At 26.5% G+C, this 24,440-nt stretch overlaps 2 protein-coding genes across 3 annotated transcripts; one reads left to right on the top strand and one right to left on the bottom strand.

Moving 5' to 3' along the window:
• Positions 1-10,674: 10,674 nt before the first annotated feature.
• LOC113554448 (myotubularin-related protein 2) lies at positions 10,675-17,988 on the top strand. 2 transcript variants are annotated; one of them, XM_026958321.1, is made up of 11 exons: positions 10,675-11,415; positions 11,607-11,669; positions 11,774-11,977; positions 12,192-12,452; positions 12,520-12,836; positions 12,898-13,028; positions 13,093-13,268; positions 13,360-13,467; positions 16,530-16,714; positions 17,496-17,691; positions 17,749-17,988. In XM_026958321.1, the coding sequence occupies exons 1-11, from the start codon at positions 11,326-11,328 to the stop codon at positions 17,890-17,892; spliced, it is 1,875 nt and encodes a 624-aa protein (XP_026814122.1). In that variant the 5' UTR covers positions 10,675-11,325; the 3' UTR covers positions 17,893-17,988. The 2 variants fall into 2 exon arrangements, with proteins under 2 accessions (XP_026814122.1, XP_026814115.1); XM_026958314.1 differs by having other exon boundaries at positions 10,677-11,415; positions 11,607-11,696.
• A 3,069-nt stretch (positions 17,989-21,057) lies between these two features.
• Positions 21,058-23,712, bottom strand: LOC113560626. The gene is made up of 5 exons (XM_026966619.1): positions 23,677-23,712; positions 23,014-23,130; positions 22,463-22,595; positions 21,261-21,427; positions 21,058-21,191 (listed from the first exon to the last, which is right to left on the bottom strand). The coding sequence occupies exons 1-5, from the start codon at positions 23,710-23,712 to the stop codon at positions 21,189-21,191; spliced, it is 456 nt and encodes a 151-aa protein (XP_026822420.1). The 3' UTR covers positions 21,058-21,188.
• Positions 23,713-24,440: the final 728 nt, after the last annotated feature.

The raw sequence follows: 24,440 nt of genomic DNA, 5'->3' as shown, positions 1-24,440 counted from the left end.
ATTCATAGAACTAGGACTTGTGATAGTTGGCACAAAATGACTTTAGATCAACAAAGAGGTCGATGGCGATGTCATTTGAGATCATGTCAAGCAGAAAAAGGTGTTAAAACCAATAATTGGATCCAAAGTGCTAAGGTAAAGTAACCAACTGTTGTTCACTTCATTTATGGTTGGGCTCATGAACTAACATCAGTGGACTTTTGTAAACGCGAATTCGAAATGAGCAAATCTACTGTAGTAGATTGAAATAACTTTTTTAGAAAAGTATGTATATGGAAACTGTCTCGCGGCGATTCAAAAATAGGAGGTGCTGGTTGCATTGTTGAGATCGATGAGAGTTTGTTTGTCAGACGTAAAAATAACGCCGGTCGGATACTGCCGCAGTAATGGATATTTGGTGGCATATGTCGTGAGAGCTATGAATGCTTCATTGCATGTGTACCCGATCGGTCAAAAAATACGTTATTGCCAATAATTTGTGAACGTATACGAGTTAGATCGACCATTTACTCTGACTCCTGGCGAGCCTATAATAATATTCAACAAACCGGCTTTTATACTCACTCAGCAGTAAACCACAAGTATAACTTTGTAGATCCTATAAGTGGAGCTCACATGCAGAATGTTAAGAGGATGTGGGGAAGTGCTAAATGGGGCAACAAGAAACGAAGGACTAAGAGAAACTTTCTAGATTCTTATTTGTCAGAGTTTATGTGGCGAAATAAATTAAACGGCCGCGATCCATTTAATGAAATTTTGAAGGATATAGCAGAATTTTGGCCACCTGCATAATTTTTTATTATTTTCTGCATTATTATATGTATTAACTGATGTTGTGTATAATTTTTTTGCGATTTATTTATAAATACCGAATGAATGTATGATAAATTAGTTAAATAATTTCTTACTTTTTTTATGAATATTTTTTATAATTAAATATTAAATTATTGATTATTGACTAAAACATCGAAAACACGAAATATTTAAGTGGCGGGCGTCAACTAAACCTGTGTGGCGGGGGTCTACTAGACCAGTACCAAAACTTTTATTTTTTTATTATTACTTTTATTGAGTACTAATTACTGGATAAAAATAAACAAACAAATGTATCCCAAATCATTGCATTAAAGTTGAGTCAAACAAATTCATCTGTTCATTACTAAACACAATTACTTTAATTCATTTATTTGTATTTATGAAATGTAAGCATTCTCATAAAATATTTCTTGTTTGCATCATTATACGTTATTAATATACCAATATTTTTAGTTTTAAAGGATATAGCTGTGAAATTTTATATTTGAGTTATTAATTTTAAGTGTAGTAATTTATTTTAATTTACAAAATTCTCTTTTCTGGTGCAACGTCTGCCATAACTAAGCTACTATACCTAACGAGGACACCTATTGGTGAAAAATCAGGGGACAGTCTTAATTTTTATTACATATATAAAAGTATAGTTGCAGTCTTCGTTTAACATTGTCGATAATTGCCATTTGTAATTATACCTACACATAATTAAAAAAATATTTAAGGATAAAAATATAAAATGACAATTATCAACAATGTTAAATGCAGCAGATCGCAGTTATATACTTATAGATATTAAATATGCTAAAGAAGTGTTACATAGATAAATGTATTTATATAAATATAATGATTAGATTTAATTATGTAAATCTTAATAAAATAACGAATAATGTATTTAGCTGGTACGGGGCTTTTTTTCCTAGATTCAATGTATTATGTGTATTTAAAAAAAATTAAAGGTAATATAATATATTAATATGATATCTGTAGATATTACATTTTACATTTATATAGTAAATAGTAGTTAATATAATTTAACACAAATTACAATTTTATTTTATTTTTTCCAAATTCATCAAGAACTTTTTCTGCAAAATAAAGTTCTTTGATATTTTTTATGTAAACTTAACATTTGTATACTGTTATCATTGTTTATAGTCTATTCAGTTATTCTATAATCAATGCTATAAACCATGAAGATTAGAATTCTAGGCCTCATGCTATGAACAATAAGCCCAATTATATTTAGCGAAAAGACTTATTTTCGATTTATAAACATAATATAATTTTATCAGCGCAACGATCGTATGGGTACGTCATAGTATCGTACACAATAAAATATGATTTATTCAAATTTCTACTAAAATGATTTAATTTATGAAATATGAATTGGAAAACTGTGAATTTGGTATAACATGATATTAATTTTTCAAGTAAATTCATGGGTTCAAGTGTCTAACTACCTACATAAGGTCTGAATAGAGGCCAATTGGTCAGCAAATATTAACTGGGTAGGTAGATTTGTCGATACTCAGGACTCAACTAATTAGCTACCCCTAAATGATTAAAATGTTGACAAAATAATAATTACATAAAAACCGTTTCTTACAGTGTTGCACTTTGAATTTCAAACTTAAAATTGCGTTTGTACTCTGTAATAATTAATAACTTAATTCATTGGTCATTCCAATTACGTATGTACATCTCATAATACATTTTATTATATTATAATATGCAATGTGTTATGTATATGATGCTTTATTTAGGTATACGTATACCTTCATATATAGTTATATACCTAGTTATTTCGTTGAACATAATAATATTCTATTATACTGTTACTATATTCTGTTTTACTATACTATTAAGTCAATTATTATATATTTATATCACATCAGTACATCACTGTGTAATACGAATTGATATATTTGAATTATTAGATCACTTAGCCACCGCTGTAATATCTACTATAATTATGTTATATTCTCATTGATAATATTTTTTTATCTGTAGGTATCTATCATCTGACTATGTTATATGTTTACGCTATCGGCACTACCGCATGAGTAATTTGCCTTATTACTTTATTATGATCACTTACATATGAGATACAAAAATGCAAGTACAGTATACATTAATCGCTATTATTTACGAGCAAGCCTATTGTTGTCAACTATTATTATCTGCTCGTATAATTATATAATATTTACTTGATTACTTTTGCCTCTATTTATGTTTTGAAACGCGTATGTATAATAAAATAAAATATAATTATTAATTAACAATATATTTCTCTGAAAACAGTGGGATACATGGTTGATAACGTATAATTAGATCGCATAGTTTTTAAAAAGTGCCCGGGCACCAAAATTAAAAATTTTAAGGGATGTGTAATAATAATAATACGTACCCAAGACCATACATAGGGGGTAACTTTTGGGGATTCAAACTCCCCCGAAATTTTTCCGTGTTATATTATGTGGTTGTAAAATAAGCTATATAATATTATAATAAAATTAGAACAAAATTTTTTAACTTAATACCCCTCCCGAAATTAATTTCCAGTTATGGCTTTGTACGTACCTATTCGTAAAACTACCTAAAGTAATACTTCAAACACTTCGCTTTTTCGCCGATACGCAACGTTGTGGTGTATGATTTTCGTTTCCGTATCAACAGAAAGTCTACACATTGTTTTTTTATCAACACTATTGGTGACATTTTTATATCAGGAGGAGGGGGATAATTTTATCCTCCCTATTTGGGAACAAGAGTTAAAACCAGAAATCTTATAAAATAAAAATCGATATTTTAAAGTAAATTTTACGACTTCTAACAGGTTATTTTTTATTTCAATAAATTCTATATAACTACCAAGAAAAAATTTTATATATAAATTTATTGCTTTTTCAAAATTTCATCGAAAAATTATAATATATTAACATATAAATAATAGACAATTCGATCTTAATCTAAACACCTCTTAATATTAGATATAAATATATTATATATTTTCTGAGAGTAAATATGGATGCATCATGCATAAATTATATTCTGATTTTATTAAATAACATATTATCTATTTACATTTTTAATTCTAGTTGCTTAAATTAGTTAAATTAATACAATTAGTAGGCTGTCATTTGTTAATTTATTGGGCAGAGAAAGGGTTAAGTTTGGCATATATTTGTCAATTACCCGTAAACATAAATAGACATACTTAATTATACATAATTTTAATACAATTTTAAAGAATGTTTGTGTATTATATATTTTTATTTATGCAGCAACATAATAAGTACATAATTAATATATTTTATTTATTAAAATATAAGCAATTAATAAAATTAATTTGTTTTATTCAATTTATATTAAAATCAATAAGAAACTGTTATAATAAGAGTCATAAGACTTCTATCTAAAAATTTAAAATACCAATTTTAGTTTTAAGGGGTTTTCGGTTCTTTGCGGTTCAATTCTTGGCATGTAATTTTATTCTGATACATATAACATAAATTTAAAAAAGAGATATAAAAGAATACAATGTGAAGCAATTAAAAGTCTAATAATTATTTTAAAAACTTAAAACTTTTCTAATAACAAGTTATATTTACATAATTTGAGAATAAATTATTTAATAATTAAAATCAAATTAATGCTAAACTAAACATTATTATTTCAATAATTTTAATTTTTAGAAAAGTTGACGGCTAAAACAAAATTAATTCAATACCAATATTTAAAACAGTTTAAACGTAATATTATAAAATTCTCATTGCAGATAATTGAAAGATGCGCGCGCGAAGACAAAAAAAAAACAATATTATTTTATTACCAATTTTAAATTAAATTGTAATACATCTAATTGCTGACGTATATCGTCATGTATTTGGGAACTTTTTTATATGTTTTTGATGTGATGAGAAACCTGTGGATCCACACCGTAATTTATCTATCCATCTTCCAAACAAGAGCTATTTATGCCGCAACTTAATTTAAGGAAAAATTAGTAAAATGGTTTAGACCAGCAGAGTCGTAATATAATATATGTATTATACACAGAATTACATTATTTAAATTATATTAAATTACAAAATAATATAATATTGATAATAAATAATAATATCTTTACTTGATCGTTATTGTATTAAATATAAAATAATTGGAAAAAAACTTTGTTTATCGGAAAAATATTGTCATATATTAGAGTTAAATCGAAAGAAATATATTACATTTAAAAAAAGATCCACCTATAAGAATAAAACGGGTATAGTACAGAAAACAGCTATTTGTAAACAATACTATACCCGTACGTCGTTGGGAGATTTTCAATTTTTACGTTATCGTACAATATTTTAAAGGTTCACTTACGATTTTGAGTCCCGGACATTTTAGATTTTCATTGTCAATCATATTATAACAGTACCTACGACATAATACTTATTAACGAAACATCAATCATTTTATAGAAGAACTTAAAGTTTGATGCCCGATGACTAGTGGTGGTAAGGCGGCAATAGATACAGATGTTGTGCAGACGCGCGGAATTACAAGATTCGTGGCCCGAAGATGATTTGGCTGATGCAAGTAAAGAGCAGGCCATAGATACGACTATTGTGCCAACAAAAGTGAAATATTTGTGACGCAAAGATGAATTGGTTGGTACAAGTGACGATGAATGATGAGCAAGCGGTAGATAAGGGCATTGTGCCGACAAAAATCAAAGATGATGCGTTGCCCGAAGACTCACTTGCTGGCGGCGATAAGCTGCAGGTGCAGGTGATAGAAACGGATATTGTGACGGCCAGAGGTGAAGAAGTGAGAAACAGTTTTGAAGATCTAGTCGGGTGGCTGGAACCGGGTGTAACCATGCCACCACTCGTCGCTCCTCGCCGTTGAAGATTTTCGACGGCGTGGAAACGGGTACGGCGGGCTTTGGGGTGTATGTGTTGCATCCGGGGCGATTAGCGACTCGAAGTTTCAGGATCAGAAGGTGTGTGACTTGTGACACGCCGGATGCACACACGACTGACGTCCCGTCACTCGTTCGCGGGACGAAATTTATGGAGAGTACGAGGACAGCGTTGCGTCGTTGTCCGCTGACTCTCTTTTTCGTCCCGCGGCGATTCCGTCGGACAAGTCACGCCTCCGGTCGTCGCCGATCCGTGCGTTTCGGTCTCCGCTATCCGCTGTCCGTTGCCAGATCTGCACCACATCGTGCACAAGTCGCTCCCGAAATTGAAGCTGTCTGGACTTGCTCGCCGTCATGATAGTCGTCGAATCGCGTTCCCGGGTAAACGCCTCATCAACTTTAGTCCGCCCGCGAGAACGCTGCACAGGTGATTGCAGTAGCCTTTATCTTATTACACGCTTTTTATGCACCCATTTCGCTATCCAGTTTTATACTCCCTCCTAGTTTTCGTGTCTTCAATCCGATGTATCCCTCCCCTTTTTTTACCTGATTTTATTTTTACTTTTATAAAAAGGCTAATTATTTTTGTTCATGTTAACACGCTTTGTTTTGATTATTGTTTACAATGTTTCACACATTTAGAAGACCTAAAATTATACACTTTTTATCAATTATTTATTCAATATTACAAATTTGAATTTAATATGCTGTTTGAACCCTTTGGCCACAATTTATTTTGATTTTTTTCAAAGAATTGTTGTTGTTAAAAAAAGTTAATAAAATTAGTAATTGTTAAAAAATTGTATTTTTTTCATATATTTTTTTACCCTAATACTAATCTAAAAAATTTTTCGAAAATAGTAACAATAATAATTAAGAATAATAAAATATTAGTAAATAGAGCAAAATATTGGCATTCCAATTCAAGACTACAACAATCAAAATGCTAAGGATATTAGGTAAGTATAAAACATAAATAAATAAAAAAATAAAAAATAAATAAATAAATAAATAAATTGTAAAAACAGTTTATTTTCGGTACACATATTATATTGTTTTTATTATTACTATATACTAAAAATATGTATTTAAAAAAAAGGCGAATTATTTTATTGAGTAATGAATGTAATAACCAATCACTATTTTGAATTAAATATAATATGAGTATTATATAATATTCAAAAATCGAATATAGCGCTTTCTTAGAAAACATTTATTTTTATATTGTTGCAGTTTTGAACTGGACAAATGATAAAAAAATTGAGTACACATAAAACTTAAAATTGATTTTAGTTGATTAACAATGTTACTAGGATATTGTAGAGGCGATTTTGAATATCTATTTTTTTAGATGTGTTATCGATCAATAAAAATATGATATTTTTTTATTTATATTATTCATATTACATTTTCAATATTTGGAATTTTAATAATCGACTCATCTACAATAACCTAGTAAAATTGTTAATCAATTAAAATCCGTCTAATCAAATTCTTTCAGTTTTATCTGGCTTATTGGTCTAAAAGTCACTTTTTTTTTCATTGACTGCAGCCCCCTTAAGTAAACGTATGTGAAGTATGGGCAAACTTATAATATATACAATACATTTATTACATTTATATAATTATATTAACATCAGGCGGATCGTAATATGTAAGTTTAAATAGTTATTATTTTAATTATAATCGTTCACCAAACAATCAACAGTAAAAGTATACCTATTATTATTTAAAAATTAAAAGTTTATCTATTAATCGTTAACAATGTTTAACTTTTGTAATATATATCTACTATATTGTTATAACGTATTATGGTTAATTAAGCCATAATGATTCAATCTTAATGATACATTTACATACCAGTGATACCAGTGATACTACATAGTTTTAATAAACTAAAATATTTTAAAGTGTGTTATAAATTTATAATCGTGTAATAAGGCATAGCGCACCTATTGCGTAATATACAGGAAAGTATTTGCTAACAGTTGGAGGGTTGTTAAAATTCTGATTAAAAATAATGTAATTTTTTTTAAAACATTTTCATACCAGCGCTAGTTATTATATTATATTTGATTTACAAATAGGAAACATTTACAAAAAAAATCATAAAAAACTGTATAATTTTACGAAAAAAGTCAATATGTTCTAAATATTTTAATTCAATAATTTATGACTCCTATAAAAATGTTAATTTTTCGTTTGACGTTCATACCACACACTTATATATTGTTATTATTGAATACATACAGTATAGAGTATAGTTAGTACTCAGTACATAGACCATACTACTATAGGCTAATAAAACTCAACAGATAAAAATACTTCGCGGTCATTGTATACAAGTAAACATCGCTGTATTTTTGAACTTGGCTTCTGTTTACTCTAAGTAGTCTATAGGCCTATTATATTAGAAATAATATTGAAAGTACTAAGTAGTAAATATTATAAGCCTTGATAAATATCTAGAATGTAGAGATTCGATCATTATATATACTTAAAAATGTAAATAATACCTGTATAATGTATTTTATAGAAACGTTTAATATACACATGCCATAAAAGCAAAACATAAAACAGTTTAACTAATTTATATAACATATTTAACAGTATATTACAAAGAAAGAGTAAACAATTCTAAAATTATGTTTTATTACACAAACTTATAAACATATAAATAGCCGTGTACGATGTAGCGTGTACCTATGGCAATACATTATATGGACCAATCACGTTTGCAGACATATTTTAATTGTAATTTAAAAATGTGTTCTACAATACCCAAATCCCCCTTAATTACGCTACTAAATTTTAAAATTTCAAAAGTGTAATTATATTCAGTAAAGTTGTAAAAAAATATTATTTGTATATTTTTTTATCATTGCACAAAAATAAATATATAATGATGTACAAATATTTATTACAAAACCAATTGTTTTGTAGGTATTTCATTTAATAGTCAAATGCTAATTATATTGTTGCTAAATAAAAATCTATAAAATGGTTATTTTTTATGGATACATTGCTTACTTATAGGAAAGGTGGATTTATAAATCCACCTTGGCATAGGTTATGTCGTATACATTTTGACTGCAAAATATTATTTTAGGATTTTTTTCTACTCTTAAATTCTAGTTGAACATTTAAAATGTGTTAAATGATTAATTTATTTCATTTAATGTAAAAATGAAAAAAAGTACCAAGACGTTTATTAAAATGTTATGTATCATAATATTGTAATTATGTATTATCTAAATTAAAATAAAATAATTTAATTAATTCTTACCTGATCCTCTATAGTAGGTATTAATTTTTCCAAATAAAAAAGCAAAAGAATGAAATATACAAAATTAATTTTTAGGTCTCATAATTATAATTATTTATATATTAATAAAAATAATAAACTTAAATACTTAATATTTAAATGAATAGTACAATAATGTAAAAACACTAAAAACGTTGCAAGATCCAAGAAGCTGAATTTACCAACTAGACGCTATAGTAATAGTACTACATTACTACAGTAAATAGTATTAAAATTAAATATATATATTTTTTTTTATATTTACATAAATTAAATAAATAATAATATTATTTTATACCAATAATTGAAGTTGGTCGATTGATCTTTCTGCATTTTTTGGTCTGCTTTCGACGACTAGTTGACCTATTTCGGGGCGTACTCTACCCATGTGACATATTATATGAGTTATTTATTTATTAGTATATATAAGCACGAAACGGCTGTTACAATATTTTGTAATTTACAAATACAACAGTTAAAACAATACCATAATGAATAAACTTACTAAATAGTAATTTAATGAAATTATTTTAAGCAATATTAAAATAAACAACTTATGTAATTATAAATAAAATAACAAATTAGACAGTGTCTAATGTCTATAATATATATATATATAGTAAAACAACAATCCTGTAGGCTATAGTTATAAGAAATAATGAGTAAATAATATACATGAAAGTATATTTTTTGTTGTTAGTAAAGTATAAACGCACGAAAGTAGACAAAGATTATCTTGCTTCATCGATCTGAACATTTTATGCTTTATGTAATTTCTAATAATATACAACATTTATATTATTAGTTCAGTACTACTCAAGAGACAAGAGTACATTTTACTTTTTATCAAACTCAAGTATTTTGTATTTGTACATTTGAATGTTGTCATGTTATGTCAAGATTTTAATTTTAATGTCCAGCGTATGTGTAATATTATAAATCATTATTCAAAAACATAATTAATCACAAAATAAATTTATTTTAAGATTTTATCGTGTTTATTACTGCCTTTCTGCCACGATTAAAGATATACAACTACTTATAGTCTATATAGGCATATAGTTAATTGTTTACTATAGTTTAGTATGATATAATAAAATAAACTAATTGAAGAAATTTAACTTCTAAATTTACCTTTTTTTATTTAGTCATGGCAGTCATAGCCCAAAGGTACGTATTGCATAATAAAGAATAGTTATTAATTAACTTAGACTAAGATAGATCTTTCTTAGTGACTATATATATTATATATTATAATATATTTTGTCATGGTCTGTGTTAATTTATTTAATACAATAATATCAGAATATCCATCTTGGTTGTTCGGTTTCAATATCTGATACGGAAACATGCGTATGATGCATGTTGTGTAACGCATCAACGTGTTGGCCTGGTAACACTGACTTGTTTTGTAATAATAATAATTAACAATAATTTATTAATTTCCATATTGTTGTTGTTGATAACATAAAACAAAAAAAATAATAATTATAAATCATTATTTTATCACATTTTTTAGTCTTTATGTAAATCTTTCATTAAATTCTTATTCTAATATATAATTATCATAATATATCAATTTATAATAATAAATGTGAAATTTTGCTTGCATAGTATATTTACATATTTTACGTGGTTGGTGATAAATCATAGAACTCTATGGATAAATCTTAATATCAGCATTTTTTTAAAATTAATGAATAATTTGACATATTAAAATTTTTAATATCTGTAATAAATACTGCATTTATAAGCTGTGGTCGCCACTATTATTACTGATGAGATTTTTTGTAACTACAAGTAGAAATTAACTAATACAAATTATACAATCATGAAACGCGTTTCGAGAATTGAGACGGTTAACATGATTATCTATAAACAAAGAATTCATCACTATATAGCAAATCAAGTGGCAAGTGTCACATTCAGAGTACTCTACTCTGTTTAGAGCTGTGTTCATGTATAGTGATAAGATCTTTGTATTTAGTACTTATTAGTTATTTCACAGTTATATAGACAAATATTGTACATATTCGTGACTTATTTACACTTTAAAAAAATTGGTGCAATTTATTATTTACATACATTATACAACACTATAATATTGTCGTTAACTGTTAAGAATGTGATAAGATAACATTTACGATAAGATTAAATTATTAAATATAAATATTGCTTTTATGTTTAATTATCATAAAAAAAAGTAAAATAACATACCTAGATAATAACTTAAAAGTAATTGTTTTGTCTAAACATGAATAAACTATGAAATGTTAATATAACATTTTCTTAATTGGCTATGGATTTAAATAACAAATATCAAAATATGAGTTCAGATTCAGATTCCAAATCTAGTTCTTTGAATTCAAAAATCGAACAAGAAGAATCGGTAAATTATGATGAATACATGTTTATTTATATATAATTAAATACTATAGTATAAATATCTATAGTATTGAGTATAATGTACTATTAATAATTGCTTAACTTGCTTCATATATATTTTTGTAAACATACTTTTGTATTTTGCTTTATAAATATGTGTAAAGCATATAATATAACTGCATTTTTTTTTATTAGGAATCAAATTCACCTACTAAAAGCCGCAGATCAACAAGTTCTACGTCAAATGAAATTCCAACTGTAGGTGATATAAAATTAAGAAATAAAGTAATTATATTTATAAAAAATAATTGAATATTTAACATAGGAATATAGTTTTATTTGATGAAAATTTTTTATTTAAGCTATCTGAAAATATTACTTCTGGTCGTTCAGATGATCCCCCATTATTACCAGGAGAAAAAGTACAAGGTGTGGCTCGAGATGTTACTTATTTATGTCCATTTAGTGGTCCAGCAAGAGGTTGGTTATCTGTCACCAACTATAAATTATACTTTAAGAGTTTAGAACGCGATACACAGCTTATAATTGAAGTACCGTTGGGTGTGGTTAGTATTTACTTTATATAAATACAATAAAATCTCATAAATTTGTAATACTAATATTAAAACAATTTTTAAATAATATTGCATAGTATATAATAATAATACATAAGTAGATATTAAAATTGACTAAATACTGGTAAAATATAAAGCATTTTGCTATACTTTTTAGTTCAAATAATATTTTATTTAATGTAATATAATATGACTTAATAATTAGGTGAGTAGAGTAGAAAAAGTTGGTGGCCAATCAAGCCGAGGAGAAAATTCATATGGTATTGAATTATTCTGTAAAGATATGAGAAATTTACGCTTTGGTCATAAACAAGAGAATCATTCTAGACGTAATGTGTTTGAAAAACTTCAGCAATATGCATTTCCTTTATCTCATAGTATTCCAATGTTTGCTTTTGAATATACTGAAATATTCCCAGAAAATGGTTGGAATGTTTATGAACCTATGGCTGAACTCAAAAGAATGGTAAACTGTTGCACTTAAATATGGGTAATTCATTTTATTAACTATTATTTTTTTTATTTTATGTTAGGGTGTACCAAATGATACTTGGCACATTACTAAACTGAATGATGGTCATGACCTTTGTGAGACATACCCAGCAATTTTAGCTGTCCCAGCTGGAGCAACAGATGAAATTATAAGAAATGCTGCAGCTTTTAGAAGTAGAGGTCGAATACCAGTATTAAGCTGGTTGCATTCTGAATCTCAAGCTACTATAACTAGGGCATCTCAACCTTTGGTAGGTGTTGGTGGGAAGAGGTGCCGTGACGATGAAAGATACACTCAACTTATAATTGATGCAAATGCACAGTCGCATAAACTTTATATTATGGATGCAAGGCCCAGGTATAGCCATTATTATTTATCTAACTATTATTGTTGTTCTTATTCAAATTTCATGTTATAGTGCTAATGCAATTGCCAACAAGGCTAAAGGAGGTGGTTATGAACCAGAAGATGCTTATCAAAATGCAGAATTAATATTTCTTGATATTCATAACATTCACGTAATGAGGGAATCTCTAAGAAAACTAAAAGGTATATTTTGATTATATTTTTAGTTGTGGTATTTTTATTTTTAACTGTAAATACTTTACTTTAGAAATATGTTTTCCAAATATTGATGAAACAAAATGGTTGTCGGGAATTGAATCTACATATTGGTTAAAACATATTAAATGTATTCTGGCTGGAGCTTGTCGTATTGTTGATAAAGTAGAAAATCATAAAACTTCAGTTTTAGTGCATTGCTCTGATGGATGGGACCGTACAGCCCAAGTAAATAATAAAAAAAAAACTATTATTATTATAATGTTCAATAGTTTATTATATATTTTATGTTTTTATATTTAATTTTGTTATGTGTCAGTTGACTGCATTAGCCATGGTACTTTTGGACCCATATTATAGAACAATAAAAGGATTTGAAGTATTAATTGAAAAGGAATGGCTTAGTTTCGGTCACAAATTTCAACACGTAAGTACCATTATAAATTTGTTTATTTATAAGAATAATTATTATGTGATTAATTAAAACCTTACGACATTGCAATAATATTTATATTAAGGAAAAAAAATTTTCTTTAGTACTCCTTAAGACATTTTTATTATTTCAAGTTATATTGTAGTCACTACTTTTCACAGTACTTATACTCTATTCCAAATAAACACTCACGGCAGTGACCAGTTATTGTCAGGCGGCTATCAGGCATCACCCACTTGTGAATCCTACCAAATAAACTATCGGTATGCTTGCTGTGTAGTGAAACGACGCCCATGTGCAATATTTGGCCACCGTGGGTGTTTCTTATTAGGAATAGAGTATATTTCACTTTTAAGTTTTAAGGTCTTATCAGATTTGGGTTGAGCTGCAGGAAATATTGCCTGTGATAAGAGAAATCCTCGGATCTCCATATTTTTCAACTTTATGGAAGGAATAAAAAACTGGATAGCCATAACTAATTTAAAAGTGCATTTAAATTCTTTAAATATAAAGTTAACTATTATTATAAATATGTTTATTTATTTATTTATTATTAAGTAATTAATTAAACTAATGCAAATTAAAAAACATGGCAATACCTATTTAGTATACCAAAATAAAAATTTAACTATTTTTAGTATGAAAAAATAACTATAAATATTACAGGATTGCAAAATATTACAATTATGTATAATTGTTATGATCAGGGCTCGAGAGTTACAGCACTAAAAATGTTACTTTTTAGCTCTTAAATATACACTTAAAAATTAAAATATGCACTATAAAAAAATTAAATGTTATTTTACAAATTTTTGGACTTTCTGGACTGGTTGAATTATAAACTGTTAATAACAATGTTAAATTACTTAAATACATTTTTTAAAGTGTACTTATAATTAAATTACCAAACTGTTGATGAAAACATAAAATATTATTTGGTGAGGTCTGTTTATTTCTAATAATTCAAATATTTTTAAAAATATAATCAAGTAAATCATTATCTATTAATTATTATTAATGAAATGTGATTACTTCCTATACTATGTGATTATATGTGATATACCCCAAAATAGCACTATAAACCCTAAATTAACAAAATAACAATAAAACACGTAGATATACAAAAAATAGCAAAATTAGATTTTGTGTATGACACCGGAGAAGTGTGAAACATATTTGTATTTTACTTTGGATATTCTAGGATGAACCAAAAAAAATATGCATTTGCTAGAACTTCCGAGCCCTGTTCATGATTTACATCACATTATAGACTAATGCAAATATTTCTAGGTTTATCACAATAGATATCTCCAATTACAGTAGATTTCGCTTAATGTGAGCATGTTGGGACCAACCCTGTTTGCCCACATTAAGCAGTTACCCATAAAAACAGAAATTAGTTCAAACAAAATCCTTTTCTGTATGAATTTTTATCTTTTTCCATAAAAAATATACTTATTATAAGAAAAACACTAGAATAGGAAAAATATTTAAAAAATATTCAAGTGAAACTACTTCTAAAAGTTGATTAAGAGTTAGTTAGGGCGCAAAATTACTTTACGATATGTTTCAATAAGTATTATACTTAAAAATCTATACTTTTTTCAAATATTCTGGACAAAAGTACTACAAGGTTGAAGGTAGTATTTTTTTTTACCTAAGATCAGTAGTATCATTAGTATCAAATTGTTATTGTTGTAATAACATTAAGTGGGTAGTTTTTCACTTTGTACAACAATAATATTTTCAGTTATTTATTTTTCTACTTAAATCAAAATTGTTCGCCTTTTGTGCCTAATTTGTGCCATTTTTGGTACAATATGCAGAAAGGGGTGATAATGCTTTTTTTTACTTTCAATAAACACGATCTTATAGATATGACTAAACCCAATTGTATTAGTCGTTTTTAAATACATATGTGTTTATTCTAACGCTATGATAAAATAAAAATTGCCCTCATAAACTGAATCGATTGCCCATATTACGCAGTGTTTTTAACCTTGTTAATATACATTTGTATTGGGAAGTGCCCACATTAGACGGAATCCACTGTATATACTATTAGCTGTCTAGCGGAATCAACTGATTTTTGTTTACCTGTGGTCTGACATCTAAACTTCTGTGAAACCTGGAATGAGCTTGAGAACCCAAAGTTTTGTTCACCCAAGTTACATAAACATTTACTACTGTCTACTGCAGTGATCAATGTTAAAATTACTTGATTTAGCCAAACCACTCAGTATTGTATAGACCTAATTTTAATGTAGACTTACATTTTCTTAAACAAAAAATATAAAAACATGAATTTCAAGGAGATATCTAGATGCTATTGCACTGACCTTTCAAATAAGCTTATGCTCTTTGAACAATTAAATTTTATTGATTTACCAATATCATTGATCACATTATTTAAAACTGAATAACTTTAATTACATTGATTTCGAAGCTTAAGAAGACGTCTCACCCGCATGTATTGTCTCCGTCCACACGTACAACATAGTAAATTTTTGTTCACCAGTTTCAATAGTGTTTAAATATTAGAGTGAATTGACCTAATATCAAACTTTCTCGTTGGAATTTTACGATATTTTAATTTTTAAGTGAATTATGAGCATTTTTAAATACTTAATAATTTCATACTCATAACTCACCTAAAAATTAAAGTATCATAAAATGCCAATGAGAGACCACAGATAATGTGCTTACCTAAAAGTTTGAAAATACGTCAATTCACACTAATATTAAAACTAAAAGCACACTATTGAAACTGGTGAACGAAAATTGACTATGTCGTACGTGTGTAAGACGGAGACAACATATGCAGTTGAGCAGTAGCGTTTATAGAAATTAATTTGAGGGGGGTTGATCTCTATCTCGCACTATATAGGCTACTGCGGGTGAGACGTCCTTGTTGTTCATTATCACTAAGTGTTGCAAATATTGATATTATTAAAATTGTAAATGTTATTTTATTCTAAAAATCATAAAAACTCAGTACCTATTTAATAATATTTTATTAAGATTTAATCTAACTTCAGTTTGGTTTTTATTTTTAGAGGATTGGCCATGGAGATGATCATCATTCAGATGCTGATCGATCACCTGTTTTTTTACAGTTTATAGATTGTGTTTGGCAAGTGACATGTATGTTTCCAAATGCATTTGAATTCAATGAGTTATTTTTAATAACTATTATTGATCATTTATATTCTTGTAGATTTGGAACATTTCTTTTCAACAGGTATTTTAATTGTTTTTTATACAATAATTATTATAGATGCAAATCAAATAAATTAAGTACAGTCCACTTTGCTTTATTGAGACACATTGGCTGTATGTAATTTGTTCCAATTGAGCGGTTGTCCTAATAATCCAAATAAAAAAAAAACATACAAATTTTATATTAATGTATACATACACATTATAGAAATTATTTATTAATACAAAAAGAAAAACATGATATATAATTATATACTAAATATTTATTAAAATACATACATAATATAATTTTTTTTTATCTTATTTAAAATATTTCTTACTTATTATTGATTGTTGCCAAATGCAGTCTGAACAAGCTTCCAAAGCACTTATGGATGCTTAAATATTCTCAATGTTTCCAAAGGTTTCTTTAATACACTCAATAAAAATGTCTCAATTGTCTGGATTTGTGGTCCAGATAAATAGTGATCATTTACACTACAACTATGCATTTGTTTTCGTAATTGAAGAATTTTCCTAATTAAGTAGTTGTCCTTATTAAGTGAAATCTACTGTATTTATTAAATCAAACAAAATGTATGATGTGGAATGATAGTTATTTAATATAATTAATATTTTAGGTTTATGTGTAGTTCATCAATTAAAAATCAAATTTTAAACAATAGAATAATACAAAAAATAGTGGTCACCATTGAATTAGTTAATTTTCAGTTATAAACAATGTCTCATTCACACATAAACATTATTATTATGATATTGTATTACATCACAACTATACATAATATTATTATTATTTTATTTAGTGAAAAAGAGCGCTTACAAAAAGAAGTGAAGCAAAAAACTGTTTCACTCTGGTCTTACATTAACAGTGATCAAGATTTATATAAAAACCCTTTATACTGGCCCCAGCAACATGCTCTAGAACCAGTTGCTTCATTGCGCTACATTAAAATGTGGAAAGGGCTGTATTGCCGATGGAATCCAAGCATGAGACCACAAGTAATTGCTTGTTAATAACTAATGATGTTTTGTTAATTATGTTAATAATATTTTCAGGAACCGATTCATCAAAGAACTAGAGAACTTCTACATATGAAAATGCAATTAATGAAAATTTCAGATGATTATCGACGAGAACTTAGACATAAAGCATCTAGAAACACTTCTAGCAACCGATTAACTTCTCCTATACACATTTAAATTATAAAATTATCAATACTGTATTACATCTCATTAATTTGTTAAACCTATTTATTTTATATGTTTTATTGTTATTAAAGAAAATTATAAATCATATGTTATTTATTTTAGTGAATTGAATGTAAGTATATTATACAATTATGAAATATGTTCAATTAATTATTAATTATTTATACATGAAAGAAATAACCAAATCATAAGAGTATTTCAATTTTTTTTACTTATTTAATGAAAATAAAAATTCCTCAACTATATCCTTTAAATTCATTCAAGTTATAAAATATTAAAATTTACATCATTGTAAAACCATTCTTCACTACATTCAGAATCTAAAATATAATAACCATAAATTAGTTTAGTACTAATGTGTAAGTGTAATTTATCATTTTTACAAAGAGATATCCTTACTATAACAAGTTCATTCACACTATAAGAAATTAAAATAGAAAAAAGGTATAAAAGGATTTCTGGTAAACAAAAGACTATTAAAAAATAAGAGCAATTGATTATAGAATTTATAATCTATGGTAAGGTACTTGGGTATCAGTTTATGAAATTGAATATCTTTTCTTATATATAAAAATCTCGTGTCACAGTGTTTGTCCGGGATAAACTCCGAAACTACTGGACCAATCTTGATGAAATTGTTTACATTATGTCTATTTTGGTCCAACTTAAAAGAGGATAGTTTTTATTTCAAATTTTCTAATATATTTATTAGTTTTTTAATAAATTTAAATACTTATGTTTAATTGCATGGTGTATTTCGGACATTCCCCTGACCGACCGCAATAATAGTAGGTTTCCAGCTACCTGTAACCTGTACTTTTTTTCTTTTGTGTGTTTTATTGTTGGCAGCGTGTAGATATAAATTGTTCCGAAAAGTAAAACTCGACAATCTTACTATTACTATATATCTTCTGTTCTATCTCCATAATTTATTTCTTAAATATAGAAATCATGTGTCACAATGTTTATCCGCCATGCATATTAACAAAACACGCACTGATTCGGAATTCGGCATTTTGATTGGTCCATTTTGAATTGCCGCCAACAAATACGTTTTCATTATCGTGATACCTATTATGATAATAGGATAATTATAGGAGAGATTATGTTTACCACATCAAAAATTTAAATTGTCCTGCTAAAATAAAAATAGTTATTAAAAAGTCAACAGTTAATACCATTAAAAAGGATCATTTTATTAAAGTAATTAATCAATAACAATTGTATTATAGAACCTCATTTTACATGCATATTATTGATATTAAAGTAACTTTAAATTTTAATTAGTTTATTATTGTATACACTATTTTATTTTGTGTAGTAAAGTTATTATGCGTTAACACTTGAGACTGAATAACTACAATGAGATGGCAATTACTTATAGTTATACATTTATTATTATTAATATTATAATTGTACCTAATGAATCAACAAATTTTTTTTTATCCATTATAATTTTTTTTTATAAATATAATACTATAATATTAATTAAATTGAAAAAACTATTTCAACTTAAATTATTGATATATTTTGTATATAATATATCAATATGATGTAAATATTATGATGTGTACAAAATCTATCAATATTTTTAAATAAAATTAATTAATTTATTAAATTAAATTACTTAATTCTTAAGTAAATAAGCAAATACTAAGAAATAAAATACCCTAATATTTTATAATTAAAGATATAACTTATTATGATAAATCTATGGCAATATATATATATAAATTTAATATAAAATATATTATTTACATTTTATTTGCCATTTAAATTCTAAAAACTAATTGAAGATTTTATAGATTTTTTATTACATAAAATAAGATGTTGCTAATATTAATCATGAAATGACCATTTCCATGAGATTTCGCATTTTGTTGAACATTTATTTGTAAATTTCTTTTTCTTTTAACTTTTTTTACTTTCTCCCCAGATGCAGGACAACCAACAGCTAACCTTTTAGTTTCTCGTTTTATGTCTTGTCTGCTTCAACTAATTGAAATAGGTTGAACATGAATTTTTGATTTTGTTCCTTGGCGCAATGAAATTTGTTTACCACAAGTTGATAAAAAGGTTTCCCAAGAATTTGGTGTTTTAACATTTTGCAACTTTTTATAAAACATTTGCAAAGAAGTAAGAAGTAGGTAGATGATCCAAATTTAGAATTATTATAATTCATTAAATCAATTATTTTTTGAAATTCTTTTTCTGTATTTAATTTAAGTTCTTATTCCAAATTTTTGTTTTCGTTATTAAAAGAATTGTCTGTCTTTTCATTGTCATCTATTTCATTACAGTTCTTATGTTCTATATTATTTTGTATAGTTGTTGTTTCTTCTTGTATATTAAGGTTTTCAGTTGGATGTATGATTTTACTTAAAGAATGATAGAAAGATAATGGTGGTACATTATTTACAAGTGCCAAAGTAGCCATTGCATGTCTATTCAGCTGTGACAGGAGGTGAATTTGGTAATTCTTTCTCAAAAAAAAAGTAAATTGCCCCTTGATGTTTGCAAAAATTTCCTAAATGTCCATGTTCACATGTACAATAACCTAATTCAGAATTAACATCATGTACATTATCTCTTGATTGACTTGGAACTTTGAATGTATGATTATCAATTTCTACAATAAGATCAATTGATAAATACGTAACTTTCTTTTTTATTGTTTTTAGAAATAAATGAGATGCATCACTATGACTATTAGAAAATTTTCTAATTCTTCGAATATAATATTGCTCCATAACTGTACATGTAAAGTCTACTAAAGAAACAACATTATATGCTTTATTTTTTGACAGTACTATATCTTTGTATATCCTCACACAAACTTCACTGAAGTTGTTTGATGTCCATGTGTGTCATAGTTTCTATATGCCAGACACCAAATTTCTCTACGTTTCCAGTATGAGTTAATACAATTAACCCAGTTGCTATACTTAAAAATATTATTAGTATCAATAGCTTTAAAATAAGCAGATTCTATCTCTTTTATAGTTGATGTAACTAATATTGTTTAAAACAATTTGTACAAAACTGGGCGGTCAATTTTTTCAATATTATGTTCATTAGACTACAGCCATCTCCAAACTGACTGACAAACATGAAAACGACACAAAAGTTGTTTTTGTTATTATTCAATGCTTGTCGTTCAGCCTCACTGTCATCAGTAATAAATATTTTAGGATACTTTTGCCTTTTAAATTCATCTAGATCAAAGCATTTTTGAGATAATTCAAAACCAGCGTTATAGTCATGAAATGATTGACCTTTTGTAATAATCACTGTCAAATGAACGTCAAATTAGTAACTTTATACCTCAATTAAATAATGTATAAAATATATGTATACACCTCAATAACACCATTTCCAATTCTTGGTCCTAAATTAGTTTTCCACCAAATGTCATGCAAGTATTGTACAATTCTGTACTTAGGATTTAACGATGCATTGGCTAAAATACTCTCATCTCCTTCTAGTTCAAGTTTACATTCATGGTATATTATAGCATCACTTATACCTTAAACAGAATATTAAACAAAATTCCAAGTACTCACTGCAGTACATATATTATGATAAATGGACCTAACGCAGTTAGTTGTGTTGTTTTATTATATTTAATAATTAAAGCTTATGTATAAATTAACATTTATATTTTCTCTTGATTAAAACTGCTGTAAATCTAAATAATAAAACAATTTTGTCTATAAAATAAATGAAAATATATTATTACAGTAAAAACAAGTAATATTGTCATCCAATATATTTTAATAATATTACAATATACACATGTTAACAGATTTTCATTAACTTATTAGTATATAATGTATATTCAGAGCTGGAGATGATTTCAAATCTAAAATCAATTTAAAAAGGATTTTGAGTTTTGATTTTGAAATACCATTGAAATGATTTTTCAAGTTATTAGATTTAACATTTTTTTTTTTTTTTATTGCAATTTTTATTTTTCAAATTGTTTATTTATTTTAAAAAACTTTTTTCATTATTTCATATTTAATTAAAAAAAACATTTAACCAAAAATTTGACTATTTAAAATTTACAATTATAGTATAATTAATAATATATATAAATGTATTATAATGTTTTTATTTAATTATCATAAACAAATATTATTGTCTATACTTCTATGAACAACGAACATTAGTCAAAAGCTATTTTAGTTATATTCTAAACGTAACTACTGTATAGTGTGTTCAATCTATTTTATAATTAGTTTGATCATTAGATTAAAAAAATTTAAATTACTTTAAACCTGTTACACTATTTAATTCAAAAATTAAAATTGTTAGTTAGTAAAATGTATGGAATGATAGATTAAAATGACTAAACAAAAAATGTTTTTGTATTATTTAATTTTTAAATATTTAATAAGACAATTATTGTTGAATTTCGGATTTGGATCAAAATGATTTTTTTAAATGATTTGAATTTAGGATTTTCAAAATCATTTATTTGGTAACTTTGACTTGGATTTTAATAACCGTTTTTTTTTAGGATTTAGCCCAGCTCTGTGTATATTACACAATATCTTACCTAGACCATCATTGAAGTAATTTTCAAACTCTTTTCTGACTTCGTCAAATATTTTTAAATTGCTTAAAGCTTCAGCTGATTTTAATATGTGTGCATGTATTGTATGAAGACTAATTTCAGCAACAAGCCCTTCCTATTGTATTATAAACAAAAATTGATTTATAGCTTAAACACTGAATAAATAAAATTATAAAATAGCCTTTAGTACATAATATAATATAAATATGTATAATAAAATTGGTCCTTGTTATTAAATTAAATACATTTTTCAATTTAATTAATATTATAGTATTATTATAATGTATATAAAAAAAATATGTTGATTCATTAGGTACAATTATGATACTAAATACTACTAATAATAAATGTATAACCATAAGTAATTGTCCACTCATTTTAGTTATTCAGTATTATTTTTTAATGTATAACTTTATTACACAAAATAAAATAGTGTATACAATAATAAACTAATTAAAATTTAAAGTTACTTTAATATCAATAATATGCATCTAAAATGAGGTTCTATAATACAATTGTTATTGATTAATTACTTTAATAAAATGATCCTTTTTAATGGTATTAACTGTTGTCTTTTTAATAACTATTTTTATTTTAGCAAGACAATTTAAATTTTTGATGTGGCAAACATAATCTCTTCTATAATTATCCTATTATTATAATAGGTATCACGATAATGAAAACGTATTTGTTGGCGGCAATTCAAAATGGACCAATCAAAATGCCGAATTCCGAATCAGTACCGAATCAATGTGTGTATTGTTAATATGCATCCGGCATGAACTGGACCGATCTTGATGACATTTTTTACATTGTGTGTAATTTGGTCATAATTAAAGGATAGGATAGTTTTTATCTCGATTAAGGCACTCAATATTTTTGCATTGCAATAATTGTGAAAAAGACAGTTATAGAATTATTCAATTGTCAATTATTATTATAATTATATTTATCATTATTATGTATTTAGAATTTCTCAAAAATAATTAAGTAAATAATGTATATCTCCTTCCCCCCGTTAGTACACCAGTAGTCAGAGATATCATCTATACACCAAATCAAAAAACCAAAAATAGTTTTATCCTTTCGTTTCTTACGATCGTTCCTTTCATACCAGAGTCCAGACTTGAGTTGACTATTATAATATTTAGTAATAAACATCAATTAAATACCTAACAATAATAATTAGTACTTACTAGATTCAATTTTCTACCAGAAACGGCAGAAACCATCCTCTAGGTTTAAAACTGAAGTTTATTTACTGTCCAAAAGGTAACGACACACAAAATACATGCAACATATTTTTATTATATTTAATACTTTAATGTATCAATGCATGGGCGTAAACTGGTGAGGAGGGCAAGGGGCCATTGAATAACCTAGAATAAATCAGGAGTAAGTAACATAATAATAATCAATAACATATTAATATGTACAGGGGTGGACTGGGTTAATATTTCAGGCCGGGAATTTTTTTGCCAGGCCAAAAATTAACATAGGACCAACGATTTGGTCATAAGTATGTAAAAAAAAATAATAATGATATAAAACCTTTAGGACCTTTTCCGTTAATTCACTACCACTATTTTTTTTGGTTTTTTCGTTATTTTAGATTATTATATATTATTATTCACTACCACTATTTTTTGGGAGGTTTTTCCTGTATCTTATGTTATTGACTTATCTTATCGCTTTGAAAGAACGCACGTAGGATCAGCACATTCGGTGGTCAGTCAATGGTTGAATTTGAGTAGGTAACCATGAATTTCCTTACTCTAGCTAGCGAATGCGATACAAAGAATAATGCAGTGAGTTTTTTACAAACTCGTGGCATTTTGCATAATCCGAGATTATGTAAAAATAAACATGAAATGGTTTTGCAACTCACTGAAAAACAAGATCGTTGGTGTTGTTCAAAATGTGAGTGTCGACAATACGCGCCATTGCGTGCGGATAATTT

This window comes from Rhopalosiphum maidis, chromosome 1, assembly GCF_003676215.2.
Source record: "Rhopalosiphum maidis isolate BTI-1 chromosome 1, ASM367621v3, whole genome shotgun sequence".
In the NCBI taxonomy this organism is placed as follows: domain Eukaryota; kingdom Metazoa; phylum Arthropoda; class Insecta; order Hemiptera; family Aphididae; genus Rhopalosiphum; species Rhopalosiphum maidis.
The sequence above is the reverse complement of the archived record's forward strand: the minus strand, read 5'-3'. Positions and strand labels throughout refer to the sequence as shown.